This window comes from Sus scrofa, chromosome 2 (genome assembly GCF_054392235.1).
Source record: "Sus scrofa isolate SSC_HxYL_T2T_F1_AM1 chromosome 2, Sscrofa_HxYL_maternal_Yorkshire_Landrace_v2.0, whole genome shotgun sequence".
In the NCBI taxonomy this organism is placed as follows: Eukaryota; Metazoa; Chordata; class Mammalia; order Artiodactyla; family Suidae; genus Sus; species Sus scrofa.
In genome coordinates this window covers 61,996,624-62,017,283 of record NC_139384.1, presented here as the reverse complement: position 1 = coordinate 62,017,283, position 20,660 = coordinate 61,996,624, and the positions used below count along the sequence as shown (strand labels likewise).

General features: G+C 36.8%; 1 protein-coding gene across 1 annotated transcript; it reads right to left on the bottom strand.

Annotated features, from left to right (window-relative positions):
- Nucleotides 1-1,525: 1,525 nt before the first annotated feature.
- Nucleotides 1,526-2,480, bottom strand: LOC100515716 (olfactory receptor 2G6-like). The gene is given in 3 exon segments (XM_013992043.2): nucleotides 1,526-2,157; nucleotides 2,160-2,208; nucleotides 2,211-2,480. Coding segments are annotated over 3 exon segments (951 nt in total).
- Between the last annotated feature and the right edge of the window lie 18,180 nt (nucleotides 2,481-20,660).

The following is a 20,660-nucleotide window of genomic DNA, read 5'->3' as shown; positions in this document are numbered from 1 at the left end:
GATCTACAGATATTTCTTGGCAGACACCTGGCCAGAATTTTTTGTAGGCCTTGTTAAGAATCTCATGGATGACATCTCTCTCCTCTCCAGGGGAGCTGAGCACATAGGTGTCTCTAGGCAGCTGGCATTTCAGAGTACTAGATATCCTGGAGAAGCTTTACCTGTTTTCTTTTGTTTTGTTTTAAACTAATTATGATGTTTTCCCTCTTAGAGACTTTGTTTAATTTAAATTGATTTAGATTCTGACATGTTATGTCCTTTCCTGTTTCTTGATCTTCTGAATATAAAGAAGTGATGTATTTATAACTGTGAGGTTTCCTGTAGAACTTCTCTCCTTGGTTATTGTAAATGAAAGCATGCATTTCTAAGCATACTGAGTGAGGTTTACAACTCTTCATTCCATTATTGAGAGGGAAATTCACATAAGAAAATTCTAGAAGACAAAATAAGGTTTTTATGATTTTGTATTAAATTAAATAGTCATCATTACAATTGTCATAAAGATGTTTAATAGGTTTGGAGAGGCACCTGATTCACTCAAAAAATTCTCCTGATGCTTTTTTTTTTCCCTTATGTGTGTGGCCATTTTACCTTCACTCTGGTCTTTGACATAGAGTTAGGTCTAAACATTATCTTTAACATTTATATACTGACAGCAATATTCTTGTACAAATTGAATTTAAATGAGTCTCAGTTTTTGGTTGTCATAATTCTAAGTCACATAAGAATTTTACTGTTTGTTTCCATTGGTATTTTCATGTTCATTCATTTGTTTGTTTTTAACTTGTGGGTATTTAATGAAAGATGAAGTAAAATTAAGATCAGAGGCAGAGAAAATGACAGGAATTCTGTCACTTTCATTCAACTTCTAACCCCTTTAAAGAAAAAGGGAATTAATCTAAGTAACATATGGATTTATATGTTTCATAAAACTTACTTGTTTACTAAAATAAGAAAGTAAAAATTTACATCACAAATGTTACCAATGTATCACAATTTTGCCTTATATTTGTGTTTTTCATTATATAAATGAGCCAATACAGTGAGGGTTGTCCATTCTACATTTAAATTTACATTGTTGGAGAATAGTCATATATATTATTTCCAAGTTTATATACATATAGAGAGAGCGAGTATGTTTCATGCTCTCATGCTAATTAATTTTACCCAGAGAGTAAGATAGATCACGTTTCAAGAAAATTCAAGAGTATAGGTAATATTTTGAGATTTTAGGGGCAAGTAGAGGTTTATAATATAGAGTACTATTCCAGGGTAAAATAATTTGTGTGTGAAAGTTGAAGGCATGGTTGAGGAAGAGCAAAGAATTTACTATATATAGCGCATAGAATCTTGAACTTCATGAGAAAGATATTTGGAAAGAGTGAAACACTATTGTACTTAGTCATGTTAGTTAATTAAATAGTTCTGTGTATTTAATTACTCCTTACAACATTGAGCAAAAAAGTAGTACTTAAAACACATAATCTGTAAACTCAAAACAATCCAGTAAGATTATACCTACAGCTCATACCAATTCTGAACACAAAGTATTTCCCATTACCAGTGTCCTCATGGCTAATTTCACATCTTTGTTTCTCAGTGTATAGAAAATGGGGTTTAAGAGTGGGGTGACTATGGTGTAGAAAAGAGAGAAAAACTTTCCCTGGTTTTTGGAGCTACTTTTAGCTGGCTGAACATACATGAAAATGATGGTCCCATTGAAAATGATGACCACAATCAGATGGGAGGAACAAGTCCCAAAGGCCTTTTGGTGCCCTCTAGCTGATTTTATACTCAACACAGCTTGTGTTATAAAGCCATAGGAGACTAAGATGAGTGACACAGGAACAATTAGAAAGATTACACTGGCCACAAAGAGTTCTACCTCATTGAAAGTTGTATCCACACAGGCAAGTTTGATGAGCACTGGCACCTCACAAAAAATGTGGTCCAGTTTGTGGTGACAACAAAGGGGAAGCTGCACAGTCAGGGAGCATAGAATAAGGGAAGAGATGAGGCCACTGAGCCATGCTATGCTGGCCAAGGATACACAGAGCTGAGGATGCATAAAGGCTGTGTATTGCAGAGACTGGTGGACAGCAGCATAGCAATCATAAGCCATGACTGCCAGGAGAATACACCCAGAGGACACCACCCCATGGCCACATAAAACTGGGCCACACATCCACCATAGCTCATGTTCTCATGTTCTTGTCTTTCTTATTCATGGTAACCAGCAACTGTGGGGCAACACTTATGGTGAAGCAGATGTTTATGCAAGAGAGGTTGCTGAGGAAAAAGTACATGGGCATGTGGAGTTTGGGGTCAAGGCAAGACACCAAAATGATGGCAGTGTTCCCCAAGAGGCTTAGGATGTAGAAGAACAAAATTATAACAAAAAGGATGCTCTCTAGCTGGGGCCTATCAGAAAATCCAAGAAGAAGAAATCCCTTTTCAGAGCTGTTGTTGCTTTCCTCCATTGTCCTGCAGGTTTCAAATCATAAAATAATTTATATTCTAGAGATAGAAAGTGATGAGGTGAACATTGGTAAACTGTGACTGTTTCCATTATGACTACCTTTCTTTGATAACATTCAGCTGTGATGTGGAAAATGGTAACACTCCTGACATAAGTGATTTTTTCTATTGTATCCTGGACATTTTCTATATTATAGTGGGAGATTCATGATTCTATTTAATCTTCCATTTTAACAGGCATTCTTCTTGTTTTTTTTTCTCACTCAGGTCCTGGTATTATTTTATGTTCCATGATTCCCATGACACTTTAGTTTTCAGAGTCCTTCGAGTGCTTCAAGGTCCTGCTCCATTGTGTACTACTTGGAGGACACAGTGAAAACGCATCATGGGCTCTCATTAGTTCACATTCCACAATTCTGGTGTAGTCCTTTCAGTTCATGTTTGCTTCATGAAGCATCTGCCCAAATTTTTTTGTGCATTGAAGACTCTGCTTCTCCAGGTCATTCCTTTCCAGGATCCTCACTTCCTCTTTTTGGGAAAATGATGTATACCCTTGTCACAGAGACTCTTACTCCATGACCATGGAGAAGAGAGAAAGCAAATGCCATCTGGGTTGCCTGCTGTCCCCATATGGGAGCAACTGTCCTTACTTCCTTCTCAGTATTCCTTAATACTGATCCAGTATCTCCCACATATCTGTGGGCAGCAAAAGGACAGACTTCCAACACTATCTCCACTGATGTACCATTGAATAGAGAGCACTTGCCTGGACTTCCTGCTGTTGTCTAGTGGAATGTGTTCAAGAGACCAAGTATCTGGATTTCTCTTTTTGAAGTTGCCACCAATACTGGAGAGTGACTTTCTGGGTCAGTTGCTGTTCCTGATTTTAGTTGTCAGCAGAGACCAGGTCAGCAGGCAGGAAAGGGCCCACCTGAGCTGCCTGATGTAATGGATATCTTCAATTCCTACTCAGCCCCCACTAATCCCGTCATGGGAGGGATTATCCACAATGTTTGTGTGGGGTAGGACAAGTGTTTTCAAAAATGTTTCTGTTCTCCTAAAATGCCCATGATCTGACCTTTTGGTCAGAAATAAAATCTTTTTCTTAGGGTTCTTTTGCGTTTGTGTCTGTTGGCAATTCCAGGTTGCAAGCTTCTCTGGTAATCAGTATAAGAAGAAAGACAAATTCAAAGAAAACCTAATGACCACATACTTGAAGTTTCCCTTAAGTGCTGAAATTTTCTGCCAGCTCACATTACTCTTTCCATCTTTCATCTTCATGTAATTTTGTGCTGAATTATTTCCAAGGTTTTACATTTCCAAGGTTTTATTTTGCGGAGATTACAGGCATAAAATTAGGAATTTGAACTATTTTTTTGTGTGTACAATTCAGTGTCTTTGATTATAAGCACACTGTTGGTTACACATTACCATTATCTAGTTCAAAACTTTTAAGTACCTTGAAATACTGAAACTCTGTACCCAATGAGAAATGACTCAAACTTCTGGTCAGTTTGTGATCTTTTGGAATATACAAAGCAATTTTCTTTTCATATTTTCAGCCAACCAACTCTGATGATACAGCCTCTGAGGCAGGTGCTGCATGCCCCAGTGACAAGAAAAGTATTGTACCTACCTTCATGTAATGTGGAACACAGATTCCTAGCATGAGAATAAACATATAAGTAAACTGATTTCAAATTCAGTAAGATCATAAAGAAATAGAGATGGGAAAAGCATCTTTACACAGAGGTCATGTGTACTTCTCTCAGTGGAAGTGAAAACTAAATTGTGTCCCAATTTGGCAAGAAGAATTGCCCATGAAAGCTATTCTAGATAGAAGGAACACCCCCCAAAGTTCTTGCAGCCACCATTCTACTTTTGGTTTCTAAATACTCTACTATTCTTTGTAGGTCATATACATGAAATTATTCAGTATTTATCATGTCGTAGTTGGCCAATTGATATAATGTTCTCAAGGGTCATCAGAGTTGTGGCATGTGTCCAAATTTCCTTCCTTTAAAGCCTGAATAAAATCCCAGTGTATGGATATATAATATATGGTTTATCCAGTCATCAGAACTTTGTTATTTACACAGAGCAGACAATGTGCTAGGTGTGGGAAGTCCAATAGGGCAATGAAGAACTAGATTGTCCCATCCCCTGACCTCATGTAGGTAACTGTCCAGAGGGATAAAAACAAATAATATATGCTCGTGTAGAGAGTAATCTGGGCTCTGATGGAGTAATCATGTGGAATTGTGGGATTCTGATGAAGTCTCTGACCCAGATGGGAGAATTCATCAAAGTAGAGAAATGAAGAATGACAAGGAATTTACCCAAGTTTGGAGAGCAGGCAAGAACATTTTCTAGACAGAAGTGACAGCACATGCAGAGATCACAAGATGAGAATGTATGACCAAGTGTGGAAACTGAGAATTATTTGACAAGTATTAAGTTAGGACATTTGTGTGTAGTTACCAGAGATGGAGAGGTGTCAAGTGGATTGGATTCCCCCTAAGGTCAACTTTCCCTTCCCCAGATCTGTGAAAAAAGTCCCTGAGACAGCAGTGGATATTCTCTGAACTTACCAGCAGACACCCAGGGGCCTGAATATGAGGCCAAGCAGGTATTCCATGAGCTGAACCAACAGACCCATGGCGTCACCCAGCTGGGCCCCTTTTCTCTGGGCAAGGACAGCCCATAACTCAGTGATAAGCTGTCCTCAGCCCATTTGAAAAAGACCATGATTTCACCCCAGTTGTGTCACCATCAACTGGTCAGTTTTAAAAAGGAAACCTTGAGACAGACTTCATTGTTAATATTATTCCACACTGGACTCACACTTCCATCCTGCAAGGCTGGTACATGATTAAACCAATTTTATATGTGAAGAAACTGAGGCTCAAAAATTTAAGTAATTTACCTAGGTGGGTATAGCTTGACAGTGGTGGGGTCAGGACACAAGCCTCATTTGTCAGCATCAATTATCTGCTCTGTTTTTCATTTAAAATCTCAAGGTCTACATTTCTAATAGAAACTTGAGGAAAGAAAATCCCACATATGTCTCTTCTCCCCACTTTCCTCCTTTGAGAAGGACAACCATCTCTCTTGTTTGGAGACTCTATTAGGAAGGAAATGGGTACTCTGAATATAGGGGGTCCATGCCATAGACACACTGGGCATCAAAACAGCATTTGAAAGGGTAATATTTAACAGGTATTCAGAGGGGCAGGGCATTGTTGTGGTAAGGTTGGCTGGAATTATTCAGCTTCCCCACTTTCTGTTCCCAGTATGGGAATGGAGTTTGGCAGTTCATATTTTAACATCATTGCCTAATTATGTAGGCAGGGAGACATCCTGCTCTTTTATGAATCCTACATTAGCAAAGAGAAAAACAGAAGAACAGAGAAGTGAAGTTACCTGGCCACTCCAGAATAGGTTTGTTGTCAATGTGTGTTTTAATATCCCTTTTTCCATTTGCCCACTGCAGAGGACAGTTTAAGAGTTCTCCTGTTGTAAACTGCATAATTAACATGCTTTCTGTGATCATATATTCAGCATTTACAAACATCTGCTATAAGCCAGGCCTTAGGCCTGGCACCAGAGACAGATAGGCTACACGTACAACCTATCCTAATGTTAAGTTTCAATGGGGCAAAGACTGGTTTAGCAGGATACTCCCTAAATATAAATAGAACCTGGTACATTGTAAACTCTCACTAAATATTCACTGGATGCAGGGGCAGATCAGAAAGAGTGTTAAAAATCAGATTGGCAGGGTAGACAGATATTTAAGTTCAAAAATATGCAAACAAAATGTGATGAGTCGCCTGTTGGAGCCGTGCTGGAGAAGTAGTTATGGAAGGGTATTTTCTAAAGGCTTTATAGTGGAGATGTCATTTGAGTCTAATATTAGAAGCCACATAGATCCTCCTGGTATATAGAGGCAGTGACTTCCATAAAGGAGCCCCACATGGGAAAATGGATAGATATCAACTTTATTCCTTTGCTCCCCTTAATATCTGACATTTTTCTTTGTTTTTTTTCCAGGTTATACTATCATGACCTAGATGAACTTCCTAAAATTATACATCTTTGCATCCATTTCTTTTTTTATTAATTATATATATTTTTACTGTTATTTCCCCCAACACACATTTTTCCCCCACTGTACAGCATGGGGACTCAGTTACACATACATGCATATATAATTTTTTCTCCCATTGTCCATTTCCAATTTCAGCTTTCACGCGTCTTGAGCCAAGCTTTTCTTCAGGGAGCTTTCCACAAACTCAGGCCAGTTTCTTGAGCTGAGCCAAGTTGTCAGTAGGAGGAAGGCTGCTGAGTCTTTGGTTGCTCTTTTATTTTTTATTTTTATTTGTTTGGTCTTTTTTGCTTTTTCCAGGGCTGCTCCCGTGGCATATGCAGGTTCCCAGGCTAGGGGTCTAATCAGAGCTGTAGCCACTGGCCTACACCAGAGCCACAGCAACTCAGGATCCGAGCTGCATCTGCAGCCTACCCACAGCTCATGGCAACGCTGGATCCTTTATCCACTGAACAAGGCCAGGGATTGAACCCGCAACGTCATGGTTCCTAGTCGGATTCGTTAATCACTATGCCACGACGGGAACTCCTGGTTGCTCTTTTATACCTGCTAAATGACATTGACTTAGAAATCTGATTTTCTACATTTTCTGGCCTGGAAGAAAATATATGATCAAGCATTACCTATAGGAATGTGTTGAAATCAGGTAATAATCTTGTAGTTCATGCTTCCTGATAACAAAATGTCCTACAGGCCACAGAAGTGTCCTTAGTGTAATTATATAAACTCTAGTGATTACTCACTCTTATGGCCAGATTTGTCTTTTACTTAACCAACAGCTCCCTCATATATTTTCCACCCAACTATTTTCCATCCTACTATTTATCTGTTCTCTCAAACATCAACCTCCTTCCCTCTCTCCCTCTCTGCCACATTCCCTGCCTCCCTCCCTCCTCATCCTTTCTCCATTATTTCTTCCTTCACTACTTTTATATAGCCAAACATCTGTCCAATAACTTTTCAGCTTGTTCGATTGTTTTCCTTCTTTATTCTGTAATTCCATTATTCTCTCAACTTTTCCCCTTATGTTTAGTCTTCCTTCCTTCTCTTTGATGTTCCTTTGGCCATTCTTCCTTTGTCCTTTAGGTTTTCCATCTGTCTGTCCATATTTCTCACCTTCCATCCATGTATCCTCTTTGTTCAGTCTTTCTCTTGCTTACTCATTCACACTCGCTTGGATTCATTTCATTCACAGGCTTTCTCATCCCTCTACTCACACAATCAGTTTTCTTTACACTTGTTAATTATATACCCATAAATGGTTGTCTTTGGACAAATATTTCTGGAGCTCACATGAGCTGGGAGATCTTCTCTCACTCTCTGGGGGGCTCTGTTCCTCCTTGATTATTGTCCTATCCACAGCTCCTGAGCCAGCCACCATATTTCTGCCTACAGAGGAAGAGAGTGAACACATAACCCATTCTTGCTGCTTCTTCAGTACTTCTCTTGTTCGGCTGGTGTTTGGTAGTACCTGGCTGGGCTATGTCCTGGGAAAAAAGTAGGCTGGTTAATTTCAGCAGTAAGTTCTGAAAATTGTGATCTGGTGGAGGAGTGGGTTAAACCAGATGACTTGTAATCTAGCAGGCTAACCATTCTGTCAAATAGTGTAGCCACAAACCACACTAAATAATTTGATTTTTTATTAACCTCTTGGGATATGAGTCATATACCATAAAATTTACTTTGAGGGGGATATATTTGACCACACTTACATCCTGTAAAAGTTTCTGGGCCAGCAATCCAAACTGTATCACAACAGTAACCCATGCTGCAGCAGTGATGCCATGTCCTTAACCCACTGAGCAACAAGAGAACTCCTAAAATTTAGTTTTTGATATGCATAAATTAATGATGTATTCATAGAGTTGCATAGCCTTTCCATTTTCTAATATTCAAAAATTTTCTTTGCAGCAAAAAGAAATCCTGTCCTCATTAGCAGTCACTCCTCATTCTTCCCGGACAACTACCACCTAGCAAACAATTATTCACTACTGTCTGACTCTGCAGATTTGCCTAGTCTGGACATTTCATATAAGTGAAATAAAATACTATGTGGTCATTTGTGTCTGACTTCTTTCATTTAGCATAATGTTTTCAAGATTCATCCATGTTGTATCATGTATAAGTATTTTATGACTAAATAATATTAAACTGTATGGCTAAACAATATTCCGTTCAACCACCCATTGAATGGTGGACATAAGCTTGTCTCCAGTTTTGGCTATTTTGAGTAATGCTGTTATGAGCACTGATGTACAAGCTTTTACATGAACTTGGTTTTCCATTCTCTTGGGCAAGTGCATGGGAATAGGTAAGTTAGGGTCATAGGTATGTGTAACATTTGAGACACTACTAAACTTTTTTTCATAGAGGCTTAACAATTTTACATTCCCTCCAGTAATGTATGAAGGTTTCAAATTCCTTACAAGAATTCTTATTGTCATTTTTTTCCTTCATTATTGTTATCCCAATGGGAGTGAAGTAACATCTCATTGTGGTTTTGATTTGCACTTCCTAATAACTAGTGATATTGAGCATTTAACTATGCATTTGTTGTTCATTTTTATATATTTTTGAAGAAATGTCTATTTAAATTCATTGCCCATTTTAAAACATTTCTTTTTTATTGTTCATTTTAAATTGTTTTTACATATATTCCGTATAATAAACCTTTACTAGATATATGATTTGCAAATATTTTCCTCCATCTGGAAGGAGTCTTTTCACTGTGTTGACAGTATACTTAGAAACACATTGTTTCATATTGATGAAATCTAATTTATCTTTTTTCCTTTTTGGAATCTAATTTATCTCTTTTTTTCCATTTTGCAATCTAATTTATCTCTTTTTTTTTCCTTTTTGGAATCCTTTTAGTAACATAGCTAAGAAGCTCCAAGGTCATGAAGATTTGCCCCTATTTTTTTTTCTAAAGATTTTATATTTTTATCATTTACATTTAGTTATTTATTTTCAGTTAGTTTTTATATGTGTTGTGAGTTAGAGTTTTTTATATACTGTATCATTTCATTTGCAAATAGAAAGTATAACATCTTTTCCTATCTGCCTGCAATTTATATATTTTTTTTCTTTCCTAATTGTCCTCATTAAAGCCTCCAGTTCAATGTGAGTAACATACAAAACTATTTTCTCCCATTCTGAAAGTTGTCTTTTTGTTTTCTTTTTGGTTTCCTTTGCTGTGCAAAACCTTGTCAGTTTGATTAGGTCCCATTGGTTTATTTTTGCTCTTATTTCCATTGCTTTGAGAGACTGACCTAAGAAAATATTCATGAGGTTGATGTCAGAGAATGTTTTGCCTATGTTCTCTTCCAGGAGTCTGATATTGTCCTATCATATATTTAGGTATTTCAGCCATTTGGAGTTTATTTTTGTGCATGGTGTGAGGGTGTGTTCTAGTTTCATTGATTTGCATGCAGCTGTCCAGGTTTCCCAGCAATACTTGCTGAAAAGACAGTGTTTTTCCTGTTTTATGTTCTTGCCTCCCTTGTCAAAGACTAATTGACCATAGGTGTCAGGGTTTATTTCTGTGTTCTCTATTCTGTTCCATTGGTCTGTCTGTCTGTTTTGGTACCAGTACCACACTGTTTTGATGACTGTGGCTTTGTAGTATTTCTTGAAGTCTGGGAGAGTTATGCCTCCTGCTTGGTTTTGGTTTCTCAGGATTGCTTTGGCGATTCTGGGTCTTTTGTTTTTCCATATGAATGTTTGGATTGTTTGTTCTAGTTCTGTGAAAACTGTCCTGGGTAATTTGATAGGGATTGCATTGAATCTGTAGATTGCTTTGGGTATGGGATCTAATCAAACTGAAAAGCTTTTGCATAGCAAAGGAAACCAAAAAGAAAACAAAAAGACAGCTTTCAGCATGGGAGAAAATAGTTTCAAATGATGCAACCAACAAGGGCTTAATCTCCAGAATATATAAACAATTTATACAACCCAAGAGCAAAAAAGCCAATCAATCAATGGAAAAATGGGCAAAAGACCTGAATAGACATTTCTCCAAAGAAGATATACAGATGGCCACAAACACATGAAAAAATGCCCAACATCGCTGATTATAAGAGAAATGCAAATCAAAACTACCATGAGATACTACCTCACACCAGTCAGAATGGCCATTATTAATAAGTCCACAAATAACAAGTGCTTGAAGGGGTGTGGAGAAAAGGGACCCCTCCTGCAGTGTTGGTGGGAATGTAAACTGGTACAGCCACTATGGAGAACAGTTTGGAGATACCTTAGAAATCTATACATAGAACTTCCAGTCCTACTCTTGGGCATCTATCCGGACAAAGCTCTACTTAAAAGAGACACATGCACCCGCATGTTCATTGCAGCACTATTCACAATAGCCAGGACATGGAAACAACCCAAATGTCCATCAACAGATGGTTGGATTCGGAAGATGTGCTATATATACACAATGGAATACTACTCAGCCATAAAAAAGAATGACATCATGCCATTTGCAGCAACATGGATGGAACTAGAGAATCTCATCCTGAGTGAAAGGAGCCAGAAATACAAAGACAAATACCATATGATATCACTTATAACTGGAATCTAATATCCAGCAGGAATGAACATCTCAGAAAAGAAACTCATGGACTTGGAGAAAAGACCTGTGGCTGCCTGATGGGAGGGGGAGGGAGTGGGAGGGATCGGGAGCTTGGGCTTATCAGACACAACTTAGAATAGATTTACAAGCAGATCCTGCTGAGTAGCACTGAGAACTTTGTCTAGATAGTCATGTTGCAACAGAACAAAGGGTGGGGAAAAGAAAATGTAATTGTAGTGTATACATGTAAGGATAACTTGATCCCCTTGCTGTACAGTGGGATAATAAAAAAAAATAAAATAAAATAAAAGACACATGCACCCGTATGTTCATTGCAGCACTATTCACAACAGCCAAGACATGAAACAACCCAAATGTCCACTGACAGATGATTGGATTAGGAAGATATGGTACATATACACGATGAAATACTACTCTTACATAAAAAGGAACAAAACAATGCCATTTGTAGCAACATGGATGGAACTAGAGACTCTCATCCTTAGTAATTAAGTCAGAAAGAGGAAGACAAATACCATATGATATCACTAATATATGGAATCTAATATAGGGCCCAAATGAACCTTTCCATAGAAAAGAAAATCCTGGACTTAGAGAATAGACTTGTGGTTGCCAGGGGGAGGTGGTGGGTATGGTGTGGATTGGGAGCTTGGGGTTAACAGATGCAAACCATTGCCTTTCTAATGGATTGGTGATGAGATCCTGCTGTGTAACTCTGGTAACTATGTCTAGTCACTTATGATGGAGCATGATAATGTGAGAAAATAGAATGTGTACATGTATGTGTAACTGGGTCACCATGCTGTACGGTAGAAACATTTTTTTGGGGGATAATTAAAGTAATAAAATAAAATAAATACAAAAAATAAATAATTGTCCAATGCGAAGACCAGCTACTACAGTCACACAGAAATCGTCTGGCTCCTGCTTTCTCACCTCTGCAATCCAGTTTGCATAAGGCTGTTGAGTCGGGTGATGTGGACACCTGTTCCCTACTGCTACAGCACAGTTTGGCCCTAAAGGCTGTCAGGGACCAGAAGGCACAACTGGCCTGACACCTCTGCCCCATAACAGCAACATGCAGGACCTGCTGGCCAGCTGAGTGGCCCCCTCCTGTCTCAGGCTGCATGCAGGTTGCACAGACTAGCTCTTCAGGCCCTTGCCTGGTCACTGCTGGGTGGGTCTGCTGAGGCCAGAAGACCCAGGAGGAGCCCCATTCTACCCACTGTGGAAGCAAGGGAGTGGGTCAAGGGGCTGCACAGGCTTCAGCCTTGACAGATGACACTAAGCTAAATGAGTTCACGTGGAAACACCTGTTTGGAAAAAGTAAAATTATATACTTACCTCAAAAAAAATACGTCCTGGAAAGTTTATGACCAATCTCTGTCTCTTCATATGCTTCTGCCGTTATTGGTTACCATTTATATTCAGTTGTTTTATCTTCTCAGCATTTCATTTGCATATAGAAGAAAATAAGAGTGTGTCTGTGTTAGGGTGTATTTCAAAAAAAAAAAAAAATCTCTTAGTCAGTCCCCTCTTACAAAAAGGAAATACTCTGTACAGTATTTTTGCCTTGATTTTCCCCCTTTATATTTACTAGGGGCAGTTATCTCTGTGAATACCTAGACATCTTATTTTGGTATTGCTGTTTAGGGTATTTTTTTCTTCACTAAATTATAGTTGATTTACAGTTTTGTGCCAATTTTTTGCTGTAGAGCATAGTAACCCAGTCATACATATACATTTTTCTTGTTAAACTATCCTCCATAATGTACTACCCCAAGATATTGTATGTAGTTCCCTGTGCTATACAGTAGGAATCATTGCCTATCAATTCCTTTTACATTATGATTTTTACTTTTTCGATTATAATTGATTTACAGTGTTCTGTCAATATCTATTATACAGCAAAGTTACCCAGTCATATATATATGACTGTAGTATTGCACTGTGTGTGTATGTGTGTGTGTGTGTATATATATATATATATATATGCATATTTATATACATATATAAAATTTTTCTCATGTTATCCTCCATCATGTTCCATCACAAGTGACTGTATACAGTTCCCTGTGCTATACAGCAGGATCTCATTGCTCATCCTCTTCAAAAGTAGTAGTTTGTATGTATTAATCCCAGACTCCCAGTCCATCCCACTTCCTCTCCCTTCCCCTCGGCAACCACAAGTCTGTTCTCCAACTCCATGAGTTTTTTTCTGTGGAAATATTCATTTGTGCCAATGTATTAGATTCTGGATATGTTATATGATACGGTGTTTTTCTTTCTCTTTCTGACTTATTTCACTCAGTTTGAGAGGCTCCAGTTCCATCCATGTTGTGGCAAATGGCATTATTTTGTTATTTTTCATGGCTGAATAATATTCCACTGTGTATGTATACCACATCTTCTAAATTCATTCATCTGTCAATGGACATTTAGGTTATTTCCATGTCTTGGCTATTGTGAATAGAGCTCACTGAACATATGGGTTCATGTATTTTTTCAAGGAAAGTTTTGTCCAGATATATGCCCAATGGTGGTATTGCTGAGTCATGTGATAGTTCTATATTTGTTTTCTGAGGTACCTCCATACTTGAATCTACCAACCCCAAACTCCCTGTCCATTCCACACTCTCACCCTTCACCCTTGGCAACAATGAGACTATTCTCCAAGTCTGTGAGTCTATTTCTGTTTTTTACATAGGTTCATTTGTGCCATCTTTTAGATTCCACATATGAGAGAAAATGTGATATGTGTTATTCTCTTTCTGACTTGACTTCACTTAATCTGAGAATCTCTAGTTGCATACATGTTGTTGCAATTGTCTTTATTTCATAATTTTGATGGCTGAGTAGTATGGCATTGTATATATGCACCACATCTTCTTCTTCTTCTTTTTCTGGTGGATATTTTGGTTGTTTCCATATCTGGTCTGTTGTGATTAGTGCTACAATAAACACAGCGGTGCAGGTATCTTTTTGAATGAAAGTTTTGTCTGGATATATGCCCAGCAGTGGGATTGCTGGATCATAAGGTAGTTCTATATTTAGCCTTCTGAAGAACTTCTATACTGTTTTCCATGGTGGATGCACAAATATACATTCCCACCAATAGTGAAGGACAGTTCCCTTTTCTCCACACATTCTCTAGCTTTTTTTAAATTTGTTAGACATTTTAATGATGGTCATTCTGACTGGTGTGAGGTTTTAGCTCATTGTAATTTTGATTTGCATTTCTTTAATAATTAGTGATGTTGAGCACTTTTTCATATGCATATTTGTGATCCATATGTCTTCCTTGGAGAAATGTCTATTTAGGTCCTCTGCTGATTTTCAGTTGGGTTTTTCTTATTTTTAATTGTCACATGGTTCTTTAGTATGAAAACATTCCATAGGTTATCCAAGCAATTCTTTATTTTTCTTGTTTCTCGCCATTTGCTCCTACAGATAAAAAACGTCACATTAAAGAGTCTTAGATTTTTTTTTTACTATTTCTATGTCATTGAGATAGAGTCTTAGAAGTGTTTTTTATGGAGAAAAAGTATTTTTTTGTAGTTTTCTTTGATGCTGTCAAATTTCCTTACGTAGGAGTTGTACCACAGCTCAGAGTATCAGAGCACATGAAGACAGAATTTTAAATTAAGGATTTTTCTTGATCTCATAGATAAGAAATTACATTAGTGCAGTTGTGGCCTTGCATCTCTATTACTTTGAGTAAGATTATTAATTATTCCACTAAGAGAATAGTCCTTAAAATGTTAATGGTAGAAAACAAAATGCACTATGTTGAGGGAATGGTGGGGGAGAAAATGAGACATAGTGGAAAAAAAAACAGGCTGATGGGGGGAAAGACTGGGTGGTAACTGGAAAGAAAACTTTCAGGGCAGATTTATTTCACTACTAAAATTACTGCATTGTGTTGGAATGGCGTAGGGAGTCTAGCAGAGTGGGAGCGTCTGAAGTGGAGGGTGGACTAAAGATAATTGATGGTGTACAGCTCTTAAAGGTGGGTGAGATGGAGCACAGAATAGAGCTTCAGAGCCTGGCCTCATTGAGAAGAGAAGACAGCTCCCAGTTTGTAACAGGAGAAGAAGCCACATGCAGATTGTTGTTTTGGTGGCAAGAAGGAAAGTAGTCTTCTTCTCATTATTACTGCTTTGAGAAATAGGATGCAGGAGCATCCACAGAAAGTGAGGATGTATTCATTAAATTTTTTCCCCAATCTTAGTCCCTCAAAACCTCATGTATCATCTCTCAGTATTTTTGTAGTTCAGAAAATCATAACGAAGTTCCCAGCCTAGAAGTCAAATTAGAGCTGTAGACCCAGCCTATGCCACATCCACAAAAGTCTAGATCTAAGCCACATCTGCAACCTATATCACAGCTCATGGAAACACCAGATCCTCAGATCCTTAACCCACTGAGCTGGGCCAGGGATCAGTCCTAAGTCTTTATGTTTACTAGTAGGGTTCATTACCTCTGAGCAACAGCAGGAACTCCTGTGGATGATATTTTAAAAATAGATTTAACCTTAGTTTCTTAAGAAGAAAATATGCTTTCAAACTATTTTATTCTGTAAATGACTTGCCAGAAAGCTTATTCCCTTTATCATGAAATAGGTCTTATGGACAGAAACTTGTCCACTTCACAGTGCGGGGCACATTGTCACTTTAGTTATTGAATAAGCACACCATTGCTTTTTCAATAAGGAGTTAATACTTTTATTTAATGTACTGCATAATTAATGATTTCTGCTGAATACATAAAATATGGAATAAATGTATTATGCTACAGAAATTAAAGGTGAATAATGTCAAGAGAGTAAAGAGTGATTTATTTTGGGAAGAAAAATGCATTTTTTAGATCCAGAAGAGTATTGTATTGGCATTAAAACAGAGATATAGAGAAATGGACAAAATAGACCATAAATAAACCCACACACATGCAGTCACCTTCAATGAATTGCCAAGAATACAAAATAGAAAATTTGCCTCTTAAACAAATGGTGTTTGGAAAGCTAGGTAACCATAGAAAAATCAATTCTAAATGTGTTTAACACTCAAAGATAAAAGTGGAACTCTAAAGTCTCTAGAAGGAAAAAGTTTCCAAGTGTTGGTGCTACCATAACTAGACAAAGTTTGTACAACTCATCATAGGACAGGGTAATAAGTCAAGAGACAAGGTGTTGGTGTAAGTAAAGTAACTTTATTCCAAAAGCCAGCAAATTGATAAGATGACAGACTCGTGTCCTTAAGAACTTTCTTAATTCAAGTTAGAATTCAAGCTTTAATTATGAAATGAAAGGGGGAAGCAGGCAGGAGTTGAGGTCTAGAAATGATAGAGACTGCAGATATCTGGGCACCAGCAAAGGTCCAAGGAGTGTTGTGAAAACTTCATTCTTGGTGGGCTGATTTTGTTAATGAGATTCTGATCATCATGTTCCTATAAATCTTAACACAATAACATTGTGATCCTTATTTTTGTTCCTACTTCCCTGTCTCCCACAGGAGGTAAGTTTCCAGTAAGGTGCTGTTTGCATAAATCTATTTTTTTCATTAATTTTATGGCTGCACATGCACATGGAAGTTCTCAGGCTAGGGGTGGAATTGAATCTGTAGATGTTGGCCTATACCACAGCCATAGCAATGCTGGATCCAAGCCACATCTTCAACATACACCATAGCTTTATGCAAAGCCAAATACTTAACCCACTGAGCAAGGCCAGGGATCAAACCTGCATCCTCATAGACACTATGTGAAGCTCTTAACCTGCTCAGACACAAGGAGAACTATCTGTTTGAATAAGTCTTAACCTATAAGCAGAATTATTTAGTGATTAACCATATATATGGAGGGCTAAGGAGGCCTATGACTCAGAGGTTAAAGCACTAAAAGTGATAGATGCCAAGCTTTTTTCTATGAACAAGAGGCAGTCAGGTGACATGGGGTGGGGGGAGTGTTTGTCCATGCATCAGTGCCTGCTCAATTACCTTACCAATGGTTATTGAATACAACAAAAAAAGTACAGACAACAAAGGCCAAAATGGCAAGCACCATTAGGTTAAATGGAAAAAAAAAAAAACAAAAAAAAAACACTACTTCACAGCAAAGTGAAACTATAAACAAAATGAAAATATACTCTATAAAATAAGAGAAAATATTTACAAAACATATATTAGGTAAGGTGTTAATGTCCTAAATGTATTAAGAATAAATAAAAGTCAATAGAAAAAACAAGTGAACAAAAGAATAAACTGATTTAAAAATGGGCAAAGGAATTGAATAGATGCCTCTTCAAAAAAGCCATATGATAGATATTCTCAAAAATTACCAGAGCTCATCAATGAATTTGGTCATGTTGTAGAATATGAAATATACAGAGATTTCTTATATTTCCATACACTAACAATGAAAGTTCAGAAGGAGAAATTCAGGAAACAATCCCATTTACCATCACATAAAAATACTTGAAATACCTAAGAATAAAGCTACCTGGGAAGCAAAAGATCTGTAACCCAAAACTATAAAATCAAAGGTGCTACAGCCAGATGGAAAGTCTCCATGCTCTTGGATTGGAAGAACCAATATTGTCAAAAAAAAAGTATACTCACCAAGTCAATCCACAGATTACAGGCAATATCTATGAAATTACCTTTTTTATCCATAGAACCAGTACAAAATTTAAATTTTATGGAAACACGAAAGAGCTTGAATAGCCAAAGCAATTTTGATAAAGGAAAATGGAGCTAGAGGAATAAGGGTCCCTGATTTCAGACTATATTGCAAATCTATGGGCATCAAAAAAGTATAGTACTGACAGATATACATAAATATAGATCAATGGAAAAGGGTAAAGAGCCCAGAAATGAACTCAAGCACCTATGGTCCAACTAATCTATGACATAGGAAGCAAGAACATACAAAGAAAGAAAGATAGTCTCTTCAATAAGTGGTGCTGGGAAAATTTGTCAGCTACATGTGAAAGAATAAAATTAGAACACTCTCTAACAACATATACAAATAAATTCAAAATGAATAAAAGACATGGAAATAAAAATACTATAAAAGAGAGGAAAACATAGGCAGAACACTCTTTGACTTAATTGCAGCAATATCTTTTTGGGTCCACCTCATAGAGTACTGAAAATAAAAACAGAAATAAACAAATTAGACCTAATCAAATTTATAAGCTTTTGCAGAGCAAAGGAAACCATAAACAAAACAAAAAATATAACCACATAATGGGTGAAAGTATTTGCGAAGGAAGCACCTGACAAATTAGTAATCTCCAAAATATGGAAATGACCAATGCAGCATGATAAAAATGAAAATTAAAATATGGTCAGAAGATCTAGACATTTCCCCTAAGAAGACATACAGATGTTCAATAGTCATATAAAAAGATGTACAACATCACTAATTTTTTGAGAAATACAAATCCAAACCAAAATTAGGTGTCACTTCACACCTGTAAGAATGGCCACCATCAAAACACTACAAACAATAAATGCTGGAAAAGGTGCGAAGCAAAATTAACGCTCCTACACTGTTAGTGGGAATGTACAATGGTACCACCACTATGGAAAACAGCATAGAGGTTCCTCAATAAATAAATATAGAACTATCATATGATTCAGCAATTCCACTCCTGGGCATATATCCAGAAAAAAATTATAATTTGAAAAGATATATGCATCCAGATGTTCATTACATAAAATAGCCAAGACATGGAAGCAACCTAATTGTCCATGGAGAGGCATAGATAAAGAATAGGTGGTATATATATACAATGGAATATTACAGAGCCATAAAAAGAATAAAATAATGTTATTGGCAGCAACATGGATGGACCTAGAGGTTATTATATTAAGTAATTCAGGCAAAGATAAACATTATATATCACTTACATATATAATTTTAAATCATGATACAAATGAACTTATTTACATAACAGAAAGGGACTCCCATACTTCAACTTTAATGGTTATCAAAGGGGAAAAGTAGGGGAGGGAGGGATTGTGAGTTTAGCATTGGCATGTACACACTATTGTAACTAGAATGAATGGTCAATGGGGACCTGCTATATAGCATAAGGAACTCTACCCACTATTATGTAATAACATATATGGAAAATAATCTGAAAAATAGATACATGTGTATGAATAATTTAACCACTTTGCTGTGTATCAGAAATTATCACAACATTGTAAATTAATTATAATTCAATAAAATTTTCAAAAGAGGTACTCAGTCTCACTAACTATCAGATAAATAAAATAAAATCACGAGATATAATCTTATACTGCTTTTGATGGCTATTATAAAAACAAAATGAAGGACATTAATTGTTGGCAAGAACATGGACAACAGGGAAATGTCGCACACTTTTAGTAGGAGTGTAAAATGGTGCTCCCACTTGGAAAAACAACACATATTTTTCCTCAAATAAAAAACTAAAAATAAAATTAGCATTTGATCCAGCAATTTCATTCCTAGGTATACATATAAATGAATTAAAATCTGGACTTTGAGCAAATAACTGCATACCCATAGTCACTACAGCGTTATTCACAGTAGTCAAGACATGGAATAAACCTAATGACAAACAGATGAATGAGCTAAAATGTTATTTGTAAATACATTGTCATATTATTCAGCTTTATGGAAGAAGAAATTCCTTCCATTCTTACAACATGTATAAACATGAAGGTCATTATGTTAAAAGAAATAAGCATTACACAGCAGGAAAAATACTCCATGATACAACTTATATGATGAATCTAAAAGATTCAAGCACAGTTTCAGCGAGTAGAATGGACATTTCAAGAGGCCAGAGGGTGGGGGATGGAAAACAGATGGTATTAATTAATGGGTACAAAATTTAGGTTATATAAGTTTAATTGTTCCTATATGTCAAGTGTATAGCATAGTGCCTATAGTTAATAATACTATACTATATATATATATACCATATATATATATATATACACACACACACACACATACACACACACAAACATGTTTGAAGGTTAGATATCATTTAATCACTTTTATAAAAAATTATTAGATTAATTCATATACATAAACCCTTAAAATATACACAGCACAGACATGGTTAGCCTGTAAGTGGATGATGATTAGTGCATGGGCAGTTTTTAAATTGTCTTGAAGTCCTTTTATATGCATTATCAAAATAAATCCCTACAGTAAGCCTACTTATTAAATATATTTCTCAATTTTATACCTGACAAAACTGAAGTTCAGAGAGTGTACTTTTCATCCTATTAATTTGAGGTAAGAGAAGCGCATGATTGCTAAAATTACCCAGCCAAAAATATAAATACAGGAAAGGAAGGTAGAGATTTTAAATTCAAGGGCATCGAGTTAGGAGGAAAGAGGTTTCCTTGAAACAACAGGAAAGTATGGGACTTCAAAACCTCTTCAAAGAGACAGAACTCAGAGCCCCTGGCCAAG